We start from the raw sequence: 14602 nt of genomic DNA on the forward strand, positions 1-14602 counted from the left end.
CTTCTCCCTCTCCTCCTCCTCCTCCTCCTCCTCCTTCTCCCTCTCCTCCTCCTCCTCCTTCTCCTGTCCTTCTCCCTCTCCTCCTGACCTCCTCCTCTCCTCCTGCAGCTCCCTGGTTTCCTGGAGCTCATCGTGGAGTATTACCGCCGCTGCCTCATCCAGATCTTCGGTATCCTGGAGGAGTACGAGGTGGGGGCCGAGGGCCAGAGGACCCTGCTGGGGCCCCTGCTCGACCCTCCAGAGATGGAGAAGGTGCTGAAGGAGCCGCCAGCCGCCGCCTCCTCCGAGTCCAACGGCCAATCACCCGAGGAGCAGAGGACGCCGCCGCTGCTCACAGCTGCACCGGCCGTCGACGCCAAAGAGGGCGAACCTGTCGTCAAAGAGGAGGTGCTGGTGAAGGAGGAGCGCGAGGAGCAGGCAGAGCCCCGCCCCAAGCAGGCCAGCAAGTACGACAAGCTGCCAATCAGGGTGGAGAAGGGGGAGGAGTGGGAGGAGGTGGAGGAGCGCTGGGCCGAGCTCGGCCGACCCAACGGCTTCATCAGCGGCCTCCTGCACTGGAGGGCCGGAGGCGGAGACACCACCGCCCACATCCTGACGGGAGACTCCACCCCCTCCAAACCGGCGGGGAGGAGTCAGGAGAGAGCGGGAGGAGCTGAGACGCAGGAGGAGGAGGGAGGCGTGGCGCCCGGCGAGGAGACGCAGCCTGAAACAGGTGAGGAGCTCCAGGAGCCCGCAGCTGCAGTTTAATCACGTGATAAATCGATTCTGATGTCTGATCTCTGAGCGCTTCTCTCTGCAGGCTCGCCGTCTGAGGTCAGAGGTCAGAGGTCGCCGGCTCAGAGTCCCATCAGCCAGCTGGAGGACGAGCCGCGCTGCTGGGACGAGGCGCCGCTGTCCACCGCCGAGGCCTGGCAGGACTCTCTGGCCCGGCGCTGCCTCTGCGTCTCCAACATCGTGCGCGGCCTCTCCTTCGTCCCCGGAAACGACGCCGACATGTCGCGGCACCCGGGCCTGGTGCTGATCCTGGGCCGGCTGGTTCTGCTGCACCACCACCACCCCCGCAGGAAACGGACGCCGGCCAGCTACCAGCGGGAGGAGGAGCAGGGTCTGGCCTGCAGCCGGGACGAGTGGTGGTGGGACTGCCTGGCGGCGCTCCGGGAGAACACGCTGGTGACGCTCGCCAACGTGGCGGGCCAGCTGGACCTGTCGCTGTACCCTGAGAACATCTGCCTGCCGCTCCTGGACGGGCTGCTGCACTGGATGGTGTGCCCGTCCGCCGAGGCCCAGGACCCGTTCTGCGGCGCCGCCTCCTCGCTGTCGCCGCAGCGCCTGGTGCTGGAGTGTCTGTGCAAGCTGAGCATCCAGGACTGCAACGTGGACCTGCTGCTCGCCACGCCGCCCTTCAGCCGCCAGCAGAAGCTCTACGCCACGCTGGTGCGCCTGGTGGGCGAGAGGAAGAGCCAGGTGTGTCGGGAGATGGCGGTGGCCGTCCTGTCCAACCTGGCGCAGGGCGACCCCACGGCGGCGCGCGCCATCGCCCTGCTGAAGGGCAGCGTGGGAACTCTGATCGGCTTCCTGGAGGACAGCGTGGCCATGGCTCAGTACCAGCACAGCTCGCACAGCGTGCTGCACGCCGCCGCGCCGCCGGAGCCGCCCAGCGTCAACATGATGTGCCGCGCCGCCAAGGCGCTGCTGGCCATGGCGAGGGTGGAGGAGAACCGGACGGAGTTCGTCCTGTACGAGAGCCGGCTGCTGGACATCTCGCTGTCGGCCGCCCTCAGCTCCTCGGTGGCGGCCGTCATGTGCGACGTACTGTTTAAACTCGGCCGCTCGTGACAGGAACGCCGCCACGGAGCGCGCTCAGTGTGAAGGGGAACTGGCTGCGGTTATATTTTTATTTAAAGAACAGAAAGGTTTTTACAAACTAAAGAATATATAGAATCTATAAAGCTCCTCGCTCCATCAGCAGAACCTTTATTTGGGATTTTTAAGTAATTTTAATACAAAAATATTTAATACTTTTTTATTCTTTGGTCAGTTTGTTGTTTGGTTTGAACCAAAGTGCGGCGGCGGCGGTGGCGAGCGCCCGTGTCCGGCTCTCTGTGGTCGTCAGATTTATTTAAACGGTGACTCTGTGCTGCGACAGGAAACTTTGTTTTGGTGCAATAGGTTTGTTTTTAATGTGAATCCTTTGACCATCAGTATTTTGCCGACCTCGACAGTATCGAACGCCACTTTGTGTTTTTTAATAACTTTGTACGTGCAGACGTCCTCCATCCTGTAAATAACCACCTCTCACCGCAGCTCCGCCTCCTCCCGGCAGGTGAACTCTTGTTTCTGTAATTTAAGGGAAATCTTCAGTTTCGGGATTTTATGTGGGGGTCTGATCTGGGAGGGTGCGTTTGATTTGACGGACTGTATGTACAGGAGGTCTGGGCGGGGCGGGTGGGACTCACCATGTCGACTCAAACACAGTTATAACAAATGTAAAGAGGAAAAAAAGAAAGTCTCTACATCCACAACGCCTCCTGTTTTGATTGACAGATGTGTGACAGAATAAACTGTTCTGAGAGCAGATCCTGGACGTCCAGGAACAAGAAGGTTCTCACATGTAGTTTCACTCTGAGCGTCTTTTCAACAGAAGTCGTCATATTTTGAGGATAAAAGTTTAGATTTAATGTCATTAAGCTGTGATTCTGAGTAAAGATCTTATTTTAGTCCTACTATTTAAAAATAAACTAATTTTCACGAGACGAAAGTCAAAATATTAAGATCTGTGCTTGAGTAAAAGTACAGATCCGCTCGCTCAGCGTTACTCCAGTAAAAGTCTAAATTTAAAGTTTAAGTTTAAATTTCAGTACCTTCAGTACACATGTATGAAAAGTAAAAAGTGCCGTGTTTTTATTTTAGTGCTGAACTCTGAACGCATCACAGAGAAGCAGGAGTATTTGAGTGTGTTTACTGCACCGCTCGTCAGAGGGAAGTACTGTAGTTTGTACTGAACAGTATTTATCTGATTACTTCAGATTAAAACAAAATATAATCTACCAATAAATGTTTTACAGATTTAGATCAAACAGCTGTTTATACAGTAAACATTGTTTTATTCTGCACACACAGTTTTTACTTTTGATCCTTTAAATACTTTTACACAAGTAAAACTCTGAATGCAGGACTTATACTTGTAGTATTTGTACACGATTTCTACTGATATTTCATGAGTTCATCACAGAGCAGACGGCTGAAACTTGGTTTAATAATCTTTTAATAACTTCATAAAGTCGTCACAACAAACAGTTTCTGCGTCGAAGTGACGCTCAGATGTTCGTCGAGTCTCTACCTGGAGCTTTCCGCCACATCACATGGTCTTCCTCAGCAGACAGACGGCGTCCTGGTTGTTGCCTTTTTACTTTAAGTGCTTCCAAAAAAAAACAGGAAATTCGAGCACCAACCAGGACGCCGTCTGTCTGCTGAGGAAGACCATGTGATGTGGCGGAAAGCTCCACTAAAGGGCTCGTGTGTTCAGACTGAACGTGTTCCTCCTGCTGAGACACAGAACGGCTGAAACACTTTATTTTAGACGCCATGACGTCCTACATCAAGCCAACGCGTCACCGTGACCTCTGACCTTTACAGACCAGGTCTGGACTTCAGTTCATCACGATTCACATCAGACAGAATTCAACATGTTTTCAGTTCTGCTTCTTTTAAAAACCCACAAATATTTACAACCAGGAGGGACCAGGACCAGGACCCAGACCTGGGACCTGGGACCAGGACCCAGACTCTCCGGTCTCGGCCGCTCTTCAGAAACACGCCAGCGGAGGTTTCTCAGAGTCTCTCCGCAGTGTTTTCAGTGTCTCTCTGTCGTCTCGTTTGATTGGTCCTCCAGCAGCAGCTCACTTTGACTTGAAGACGGCGTCCCAGTCCACGGGTTCAGATCCAGCTGCCGGTTCTGGGGTCTTTGGGATGGACGGGAAGAAGGACTGCATCTTCCGTCTGAACTCTGGTAACTGAAGAAGAAGAAGAAGAAGGAGGTCAGCGAGGAAACGGCTAAACGACCAATAAGTGATTTAAAATCTGCAGGTAAATTTAATAAACATGTTCTGAGCTCAGGTGATCCGGGACGGCAGGTTTAGGTCCTCTGACCCGGACCTGGTCATGTGACCCCAGACGTACGTACGCTGTGAACGCCGAGGACTTTCCACACGGTGACGCTGAGCAGGCCGACGCCGCAGCAGGCGTACAGGGAGCCCCAACCCAGAGCTCTGAGGGCCAGAGAGGCGCCGCTCTCCGGGGCCGCCGTCGTCGCCGCCACGCCCTGCAGAGGAAGAAGACGGGGAAACCGTTAAAGGTCAGAGCTGGAGTCGGCGTTTAGGAGATGACATCATGACGACAGGAAAAAGAAACCCAACATCTGAAATGTAATCGTGGTCGTCGGGATGAAGCAGCAGGCGGAGCCACGTGTCAGAGGTCAAAGGTCAGAACCCCTGTGACCTCTAAAGTGACCACGTTCGCCGTGTCCCAGTAAAGGTTAAAATGTGACAAAGCGTCTCCTCGCCGCCACGACGCGCCGCTTTAATCTAATGTCACATTTTCCCAGGGGCCCCGAGGGGCCTCGGGGGCTTCGGCGTAGACAACAAAGACGAGTCTGTGCTGGAAATAGAGTCCGGGAACAAGCGCGCCGTTGTGCCTCCGCGCTAACTTTAGCGTCCATGTGCGTCACGTTTAATGAGATCCCGCGGGCGGCCAATCAGCACGCGGCCAACGGGACGAGTTCAAGGCCGGCTGGCGTTTTGATGGGAAGCTTCTCCTGCGGCGTGTTTTCAGGTCGACCTCAGGAGGAACGTGTCCCGCCGTCTGTCAGCAGGGAAACCGGACGAGCCGCTGAAGTTTAACTTCAGGGAATCGCACGCCAACGAGCGGCTGAAGCCCCAAACGTCGAAATACCTGACGCTCGACCTCAAGGCGTTCCAGGGGCGGAGCCTGAATAAAGAAACATGGCTGACTGTGTTCACCCAGTTTCACCCTCAGTGATACGTTCTGCTGTTTTAATGAAAACAAGTGAAGTCGTGTCAGTAAATGTTGCAGATTAAACTTCCTAATGTTTCAATAAGTGAGCAGAAGACGACAGATTCTTTACCGTCGCCTGAGAACACGGACAAAACATCAGTTTACATGCAGAGCAGGTTTTACTCTGATTAATTTAAATCTTGATGTACTTTATGTTGCCTTTCAGTTTGTATCTGTGCTCCCAGATTATTGCTCCTGTTACTGTAGGAGGAGTCAGACCGTCTGAAAAAGTCCAATCGGTGGAGAGTCGTGGACTTTCACTAGTATCGACTGCGACATTTCTGATATGGTGCCGCCCCGTGTTGAAACTGTGTTTTGCCCCGCGTGTACCTTACTGAACCACTCCGGGCTCTTCTTCTTGGCCAGCGCCAGCGTGGAGCCAAATCCTGCCATCATCCCTGCAGACGCCACCGTGGTCAGAAAGGCTGCACCTGCACACAGGAAGTCAGATTTCAGTTCTGCAATCACACACACAACTGCTTTTATTACCTTCAACCTACTTAAACCCCGCTGCTCCCCCCCCCCCCCCCCCCCCCCCCCCCAGACCAAACCCCATTTACATTTTAGCTATTTAAAGACGCCTTTTACAAAGTCAAATGTTATATTTTAGGGCTCATTGAAGATTCTCTGTAAGCACGGAAACATTAAACCGTGCTGATTCTGAATGGAGTCTGGTGTCTCTGTCTCTGCGTGACTGGAAAAACATCACATGTGCAGGAGGAAACTAAACAACCCTTAATGTTGTAACGCAGACACCCTGCAGGCCAAACCCCATTACAGCCTCTGACAGGTTAAGACGCTTTGCAGAAGACTTGAGTAAGTAGAAAGCAAAACAGATGGCAGCTCTAAGATCGATTTTATTTAGCCGAATTGAACAAAATAACTTCATGTTTCAGGAACAATAGTTGATCATAGTTTACAGCTCATGCAGAACTCTTGAAACCTTAAACTGTAGAAGTTTTGAATGGAGTTTGGCGTCACGACTTGGATAAGAACGTACATGTGCGTGAGGAAACTACAGATTTAGCAGCAGTCACCTTCAGGGTTTCTAATAACTAAAGAAACATAAAACTGTCTGATTTCTGAGTGGAGTCTGGTGTGAGGAGCAGCAGACAGGTCGACATTGCTGTGACCTCAGACAGAAAAACGCTCAACAGACAGCTAACCATGCTAACTGCTAACATAAACAACGAGCTACCAGCTAACTCGCCTTTTAACAGCTGTAGTTTGGCCTCTTCGTCATTTTCTGCTCCTTCTCCCGCAGTCTGAACCGTGTTTTCATCCACCGCCGTCATGTTGCCTCGGTCCCTCTGCGTAACCTGACCGGGTAGAAACAAGCGAGCTAGGAACGCAAGAACGCAGCGATTTTTTTATTTTTATGAAATATTACTTCATAAGAGCAGAAAACGATGATTAACGCAAATTAGATTATTTGAGGAATGTTTGTTATTTTATGTAGGAAATTCTGCGTGCGTTTCATTTTACGATGTTAAGTATCTGTTTTTAAATCGGAGACGCGGGAAAGAATCCTGAAGCAAAGATCGTCTATTATTATTTTTAACTCCGAAGGAGGAAAAGAAGAGGTCTCACTCCCAATTCTTAAAACAGCTCGAGTTCACAGCTAGATTAGATTATCGATCACGTGTTTCATCTGTACAGTCTGTTACTGTAATCAGTAACTAATGACTAAAGCTAAAATACATTTAGTGGAGGAAAAAAACGAAATTTACAAGTTAAGTCCAAGAAATGTACCTCAAAATTAAGACAATAATTTACATGTGGTTATAATTAATAATGTGAAATCAGCTGCATTACTGTGAAGTCAAAACGTGTTGTGTATTTCATTTTGCTAAACAAGTGTTTTATACATCGCTTACAGACATACTGTGTGTAGAAATACATGGGGAAACACAACAGACGACAGACGAGCTGAGAGACAGAGTCACAAATAACCTACAAATGTTCTGTGTATTAAGTTAAATATATGTAAATGTAGTGTTTGTGTACATTTTGTAAAATAAAAAGGGTTCTTTTGCTTTGGTTATATAATAGAAATAAAATGTAAACCTGTGTAGCTGTTGTTTCCTTTATTGATAATATTCTTAACTTTACTGCAAATAACACAATTATAGGACATTTTAAGACAATTTTACCTGGGAGTAAAAATACATATTAAAAGTACTGTATTTAAGTACAAATTAGAGGTATTTGTACTTTACTTGACTATTTTCTTTTCATGCCACTTTCTACTTCTACTCCACTATATCTCAGAGGGAGATATTGTACTTTTTACTCCACTACATTTATCTGACAGCTTCACGTAATGACAGTCACAGGACAGTGAGTACTTTTAATAATTTAAGTACATATAAGTAACATTTTCTGTGCAGTACTTGTAACAATATTTTTATTTTATTTTTATAGTGAGGTATTAGTAGTACTTTACCTTAAGTAAAGTATCAGAGTACTTCATCCACCTCTGATTAAAGGATGTTTCTGAACCTGACAAACAATATTGACTTTAGGGTTTTTGCAGCCCAGAGTAGTGACTACAGGTTCCTCTCAGGTTGTAGTATTGATGGTGTGGGCCGTGCAGCTTGGTTGTATATTTTGTCACTGTATGTTAATGTGTGTAAGCAGCTCTGGCTTCAGTTTTCATTCATCACATTTATTAGTGAGCTCCCTCTGTTTCCAGTCTCTGTTGGTATTTTAGGTTTCATGTTTTCTCTGCGGAGTGGTTCCTCGTGTCGGTGGAGAGGATCTGTGCAGTTCGGACTCGGAGCTCCAGCATCTCTGCGGAGGATCAGGATGCTCTTCACGTCCTCCTCATCCTCCTCCTCCTCCTCGCCGACACAGACCCTCTGATCCTCCGGACCCGCTGCTGTCTCCAGACCCGGACCCCGGTCGGACGCGTCCCCGCTCCACGTCCTGTCCAGACCCGGACCCATTGTCTGTTGGTTTAAACGCTGCATTCTGTGAGAGGGACGCTGCATGGGCACGAGGCGGGGGTGTTGAGGGGGGGGTTTTATTTTATTTTGGACCCCGCGCGCGTGCGTCTCACCACGAGTTGGTGTTTGTTTACGAGACGTCACAAAATAAAACCGGGTTCGGGATTTAAAATGTCGGATTTCCTTTTGTATTGGCTCCAGACAGAAAACCCGGACCTGAGGATCCGTCTGGGGGGCTGACGGAACCTGGACGCACCAGCTGCACGCGCACACCTCTGATATATCCTGTCACCTGTACCTGCTCACCTGTGAGCGGACACATGTCTCAGATCCAGCACGCGGCTCCGGACCAGCCGGGCCAGTACAACCAGATCTGCACCCGCAGCAGCAGCGGCTCGTGTCCGGCCCCCGCCGGGGGACCAGAGCCGTGCTGCCCGGGCCACAGGAGCCGGACCCCCCGCAGGAAGTGGCAGGTGTTCCCCGGACGGAACCGGTTCTACTGCGGCGGAAGGATCATGATGGCGAGACAGACCGGAGTCTTCTACCTGACCCTGGTCCTCATCCTGCTCACCTGCGGCCTCTTCTTCACCTTCGAGTGAGTCTGTCTGGTTGTCAAGTACAGAACAAACAGGACCCAGCGGTACAAGTACTGTGGTTTGGTACAAATGAGAGGTATTTGTACTTTTTCCGTCTCAGAGGAGATATTTTTACTTCTCTACATTTATCTGACAGCTTCAGATACTTTACAGAGTCAGATTTTTACACACAAAACACGTGAAGAGTTTATAAAATATGATGTTTAGTTATAAATTAAACTGCTGCTACATTCTTTGATTGACAGAAATTTAATTGGAAACAAATGTTTACTTTCGTTTAAATCATTTTTCATGTAAAAACATTTCATGTGAAGGTTTGCTGCTTTTCCTTTTGATTATTTTAATGTATTTTTAATCATTTTAAACTGACAGAACAAACATTGTGAAGGAATCTCACAATTTTCAGAATTTTTAATGGTGATTAGAAGATTAATACACAATGACACAAGTCATTTATTGCAGTCTGATACTAAATTGTTCAACCGCAGTAAAATCCTGCTTTACATTAATGCATGAGGAATAATAATCTAATATAAAACAGTATAACAGTCACAGGACAGTGAGTACTTTTACTTCTAATACTGTTAGTACATTTTCCTGATTATATTTACATACTTTTTGTTAAGTAACAGTTTCAGCAGTACCTTTACTTGTAACATAGTATTTTACAGTGAGGTACTTAAGTAAAGGATCTGAATTCTTTGTCCACTGCTAACAGGACCACACATGCTTTCTGTTTTGGGTTCTTGATATAAAATCCCTCCACCAGTTTTGGTGAAAGAAACAGGAAGCTGACCTTTGACCTCAGCTGAAGAGCAGATAAAAATAGTTTTGTGGAAAAATAATGTGAATTCACTAGTGGATCAAATTTTAATGAAAAATTACACAACATTTTACTTAGCTGATGATTTTTTCTAAAGCAACTTACAATTACTACATACTGTATGTCAGAGGCCGCATGCCTCTAACCCTCTTGCTCTCTGGTGAATGTGTCGCAGTGGGAATCGAACCCCCATCTCCTACACCAAATGCATGTGTCTTATCCACTACGACGTCACCAATTTTTTAGGTTGCACAAACAAAAAAAGTTTATGGTAAACCATCGTTATTATGCAGACGACAACAAAATGTACCCTGGGAGGAATCTACCAGCCCGTTTTCATTCCCAGGGAGTCAAATAGCTGCGCTTTCTCACGTCCTTTGGCGTCTGGTACCAAGGCACATGGCTGCCTTTAGCGTCGTTGTTCAATGCTAAAAGTAGGCCTATTATAAATAACAGAAAAGAAGGTGGTTGGGGCGGACAAGTAGGTCTGAAACTGAACTTTCACCCAGGAGACCAGTCTTTGCATCCCATGTGAAACAAAAAGTCAACAGTGATTGTTTTTGGGTAACTTGGGTTATTTTAACTCAAACCATGAAGTTTTCCTAAACCTAACCAAGTAGCCTACACATGCAAAAACAACGCTAAAGGGTCTTAACCAAGCAATGTGATGCCATACGAAGAAAGGGATGAAACTACAGTCCCTCAGATCTCTGAAAAAATGTTTTTATTAAAAAACAAAATCATTGTCTTAGGCTTAAAAGAATTAACACTGAATCAGCGCTCATCTCGACTGTCTTTATGAACCAAGTCAGAAGTCATGGTGTTATCATGGACTCAGAGTTAAACTTTAACAATCAGCCTTCGAATGGACCAACGTGATGTGAGGAGTTCCCCAAGACTAAATCCTTTATTTTACATTTACATGCTTCCATTAAGCCAAATTGTGCCAAACAATAAAATCATTATTATGCAGACGACAACCAAACGTACCTTCTCACAACTTCCCTGTAATACTGATACAAAAATAAACAATTTAAAAATTGTAAATTGCCTAAAAGAAGAAATGCTGAGAGTGATCTTTAAAAACCAAGTCAGAAGTCTTGGTGTTATCGTGAGAGTAAAACTTTAACAGTGACGTTTAATCAATGACAAAGTCTTCGTAACACTTAGGAGCTTAGATTTAAAGGATTAGTTGCTAACCCAGTTGTCCAGGACAGGAACTATTTTGTTTTAATTTGCAACAAAAGACAGTTGCAGAGGAGTTCCCCAAGGCTCGATCCTTGGGCGTCTTTTCTTTAACATTTACATTTCCATTAGCCGAAATTGTGCCGAAAAAAATTAAATCGTAATTATGCAAACAACAACCAAAAACTTAACTAAAACTAAAATACATAATATTTTTAACTTTTGAATAAATCACTGGGACATTTGTTTAAAAAAACAAAGACTCTTCTGTTAAAATGTTGATCTTTGAACGACAACAAAATGTCTGAAGCCTCGGAGGTGACATCCTGTCGTTTATGGTTATGTTGTGTCCTGAAAACACCAGAGAACTGTGATTGGCTGATAGTTTCTTTTTATTTGTCTCTGTCCTTGTGTCCTCAGCTGTCCCTTCCTGGCGTCCAACCTGACACCGGCCATCCCGGCAGTTGGCGGCGTCCTCTTCATCTTTGTGATGGGGATGCTGTTCAGGGCAAGTTTTACCGACCCCGGTGTCCTGCCCCGAGCCACACCGGACGAGGCAGCCGACCTGGAGAGGTCAATAGGTAAGCGCCAAAATACACACAACAACTCTGGACTCTGCTTTAAAATTAGAAATGTTGGTTTTATCTCCTTTTTTGAAAACAGACCGTCTTGACTCTCAGGAAACTCCACTAGGAGAAAACACAAGCAGCCTAAACTGACCAATCACAGTTCTTGTTGATTTCACGTGGTATCTGTAGATCCTGTACCTAAATTTACAGCTATTTAACCTTAGGGCTTATGCACATAGTTCCTGTAGGTACAGTGTAAATCCAGCTTGAGGCTAAGAGAAATAACTTCAGTAAAATCTCACAGCATCATATAAAGTAGTAATAAAGTAGTTAAAACTAGCCAACTGTATATAAAGTAGTTAAAACTAGCCAACTGTATGTAAAGTAGTTAAAGCTAGCCAACTGTATATAAAGTAGTTAAAGCTAGCCAACTGTATATAAAGTAGTTAAAGCTAGCCAACTGTATATAAAGTAGTTAAAGCTAGCCAACTGTATATAAGGTAATTAAAACAAGCTAACTGTATATAAGGTAATTAAAACAAGCTAACTGTATATAAAGTAGTTAAAACTAGCCAACTGTATGTAAAGTAGTTAAAACTAGCCAACTGTATGTAAAGTAGTTAAAGCTAGCCAACTGTATATAAAGTAGTTAAAACTAGCCAACTGTATGTAAAGTAGTTAAAACTAGCCAACTGTATGTAAAGTAGTTAAAACTAGCCAACTGTATGTAAAGTAGTTAAAGCTAGCCAACTGTATATAAAGTAGTTAAAACAAGCCAACTGTATATAAGGTAATTAAAACAAGCTAACTGTATATAAGGTAATTAAAACAAGCTAACTGTATATAAAGTAGTTAAAACTAGCCAACTGTATATAAAGTCGTTAAAACTAGCTAACTGTATGTAAAGTCGTTAAAACTAGCTAACTGTGTATAAAGTCGTTAAAACTAGCCAACTGTATATAAAGTAGTTAGCTAGTTTTACCTACCTACTTTATATCAGTTACTTTTATAAGAGTTCATTTGATTTTTATCATCAGACTTTTAATCTCCTCACTCTTAGTTTCCACATCTGTGGAGGTTTTTGTTCTTATCAGATGTAAGAAACTGTAAATAAGCTGCAGAATAATCTGTTTAGCAATGACTCTGAGTCATGAAAGGAAGTCTCTCACCACCTCCTTCAGTCAGAGTGTGTGTTTAGATGTGTGTTCAGTCACATGTCATCTCTTCAGATTCAGACCTCCGCTCTGTCAGTAATGCGTCTAAGCGAATCAGTCGTTTCCACAGAAACTGAACGTCACTGTCAAAGCTCTCTGATCTATTTGTGGAAACCTCTTATTATTTGTTTGGTTTATTTATTTATATATTTTCTCGGTGGATACAGAATCTGAGCTCGAGCGACTGAGCTGTCAATCACCGCAGAGAACGACCAAATATGGGAGAAGCTGGATGTGTGTGAGCAGGAAGGATGGAAATAGTCTACAGTTGTTTTTTTTGTTTGTTGATGGTGGTCAGGAATGTATTCTTGAAACTTGAAACAACATCCTCACTTCCTGTCTGACAAACAAAACTAAATTTCCACAAAGTGAAGATGAGACGAGATAAACCTTTATTAATCTTCAGTGGGGAAATTCTGCAGCAGCACAAACTCATTAATAAGTCCAGATAATCATTAATTACAGGTAAATAAAATAAAAAGAAGAGTGACACAGTGGTGTGATGTCAACAGCAAACACCAGAATAATATAAATAATATGAAAAAGTACTGATTCTCAGTGCTTGTATTAATATAGAAATATAATGTAGTATATCATGTAATAAAACCTTGAAAAGTGTTAATATAATATAATATATGATATAGTGCATCAAAGTATTTCAGAGGAGCAATGTGATTGGTTGGATAGTGTGTTGTTGATTACTTGTGGCGTGATGTTGTTTGTGTTTCCAGACTCGCTGGGCTGCTCCAGGCCGCCGCCGCGCACTAGAGAGGTCCTGATCAATGGGCAGACGGTCAAACTGAAGTACTGCTTCACCTGCAAGATCTTCAGGCCGCCGCGAGCGTCTCACTGCAGCCTGTGTGACAACTGCGTCGGTGAGTACTACATTTACTCAAGTACTGTACTTGTGTACTTTTTACTTCTACTCCACTCCACCCTACATGTTACTGCTCTACGTTTGACCGAATATTGTTGAACTATTTAAAAGTTCTCTGACCTCAACAGGCTAGAACATTTAAACAAGTACTTTATATAGTTTAAGTACTCGTGTTGATGCTACTTGTGAGTACTTTATATCGTGCTGATGCTACTTGTGAGTACTTTATATAGTTTAAGTACTCGTGCTGATGCTACTTGTGAGTACTTGTGAGTACTGATGTAGTAACCGCTGCCTCCTCCTTAGAGCGCTTCGACCATCACTGTCCGTGGGTCGGGAACTGCGTTGGACGGAGGAACTACCGCTTCTTCTACCTCTTCATCCTCTCGCTGTCCCTCCTCACCATCTTCATCTTCGCCTTCGTCATTACACACGTCATCCTCAGTGAGTAACTCCTCCTCCTGCTCCTCCCTCTCCTCATCCTTCTCCTCCCTCTTTTCCTTCTTTTCCTCCTCCCCTCCTCTATTCTCTCCTCCTCCTTTTTTTTCCCCTCCTCCTACTTCTTTTCCTCCTCCCTCTCCTCTATTCTCTCCTCCTCCTTCTTTTCCCCTTCTCCTCCTCCTTTTCCTTCTTTTCCTCCTCCCTCTCCTCTATTTTCTCCTCCTCCTTCTTTTCCCCTTCTCCTCCTTCTTTTCCTCCTCCCTCTCCTCTATTCTCTCCCCCTCCTTCTTTTCCCCTTCTCCTCCTCCTTTTCCTTCTTTTCCTCCTCCCTCTCCTCCTTCTCCTCCTTCTTTCCCCTCATCCTTCTCCTCCTTTTTTTCCTTCTTTCCCCTCATCCTTCTCCTCCTTTTTTTCCTTCTTTTCCCCTCATCCTTCTCCTCCTTTTTTTCCTTCTTTCCCCTCATCCTTCTCCTCCTTTTTTCCTTCTTTTCCCCTCATCCTTCTCCTTTTTTTCCTTCTTTTCCCCTCATCCTTCTCCTCCCTCTTTTCCTTCTTTTCCTCCTCCCCTCCTCTATTCTCTCCTCCTCCTTCTTTTCCCCTCCTCCTACTTCTTTTCCTCCTCCCTCTCCTCTATTTTCTCCTCCTCCTTCTTTTCCCCTTCTCCTACTTCTTTTCCTCCTCCCTCTCCTTCTCCTCCTCCTTTTCCTTCTTTTCCTCCTCCCTCTCCTCCTTCTCCTCCTCCTCCCCCCCCCTCCTTCTCCCCCTCCTTTTCCTTCTTTTCCTCCTCCCTCTCCTCCTTCTCCTCCTTCTTTCCCCTCATCCTTCTCCTCCTCCTTTTCCTTCTTTTCCTCCTCCCTCTCCTCCTTCTCCTACTTC

General features: G+C 45.8%; 3 protein-coding genes across 3 annotated transcripts in view; 2 read left to right on the top strand and 1 right to left on the bottom strand.

Moving 5' to 3' along the window:
- The window catches only part of arid1b (AT rich interactive domain 1B (SWI1-like)), a 28175-nt gene extending 25098 nt beyond the window's left edge, over window positions 1-3077 (top strand). The window contains exons 22-23 of the mRNA XM_046059893.1: window positions 109-712; window positions 800-3077. Coding sequence (XP_045915849.1) covers window positions 109-712; window positions 800-1836 — 1641 coding nt within the window. The 3' untranslated portion in view covers window positions 1837-3077. The remainder of the gene's footprint in view (window positions 1-108; window positions 713-799) is intronic.
- Window positions 3078-3083: 6 nt separating this feature from the next.
- tmem242 (transmembrane protein 242) lies at window positions 3084-6544 on the bottom strand. The gene is made up of 4 exons (XM_046059986.1): window positions 6284-6544; window positions 5404-5504; window positions 4184-4321; window positions 3084-4013 (listed from the first exon to the last, which is right to left on the bottom strand). Exons 1-4 carry the CDS (start codon window positions 6366-6368, stop codon window positions 3900-3902), a joined length of 438 nt encoding a protein of 145 aa, XP_045915942.1. The 5' UTR covers window positions 6369-6544; the 3' UTR covers window positions 3084-3899.
- The window catches only part of zdhhc14 (zinc finger DHHC-type palmitoyltransferase 14), a 21851-nt gene continuing 12885 nt past the window's right edge, over window positions 5637-14602 (top strand). The window contains exons 1-6 of the mRNA XM_046059927.1: window positions 5637-5889; window positions 7769-8048; window positions 8223-8616; window positions 11046-11206; window positions 13140-13283; window positions 13592-13729. Coding sequence (XP_045915883.1) covers window positions 8342-8616; window positions 11046-11206; window positions 13140-13283; window positions 13592-13729 — 718 coding nt within the window. The 5' untranslated portion in view covers window positions 5637-5889; window positions 7769-8048; window positions 8223-8341. The remainder of the gene's footprint in view (window positions 5890-7768; window positions 8049-8222; window positions 8617-11045; window positions 11207-13139; window positions 13284-13591; window positions 13730-14602) is intronic.

Source organism: Micropterus dolomieu, linkage group LG10, assembly GCF_021292245.1.
Source record: "Micropterus dolomieu isolate WLL.071019.BEF.003 ecotype Adirondacks linkage group LG10, ASM2129224v1, whole genome shotgun sequence".
NCBI classification, from domain to species: Eukaryota; Metazoa; Chordata; class Actinopteri; order Centrarchiformes; family Centrarchidae; genus Micropterus; species Micropterus dolomieu.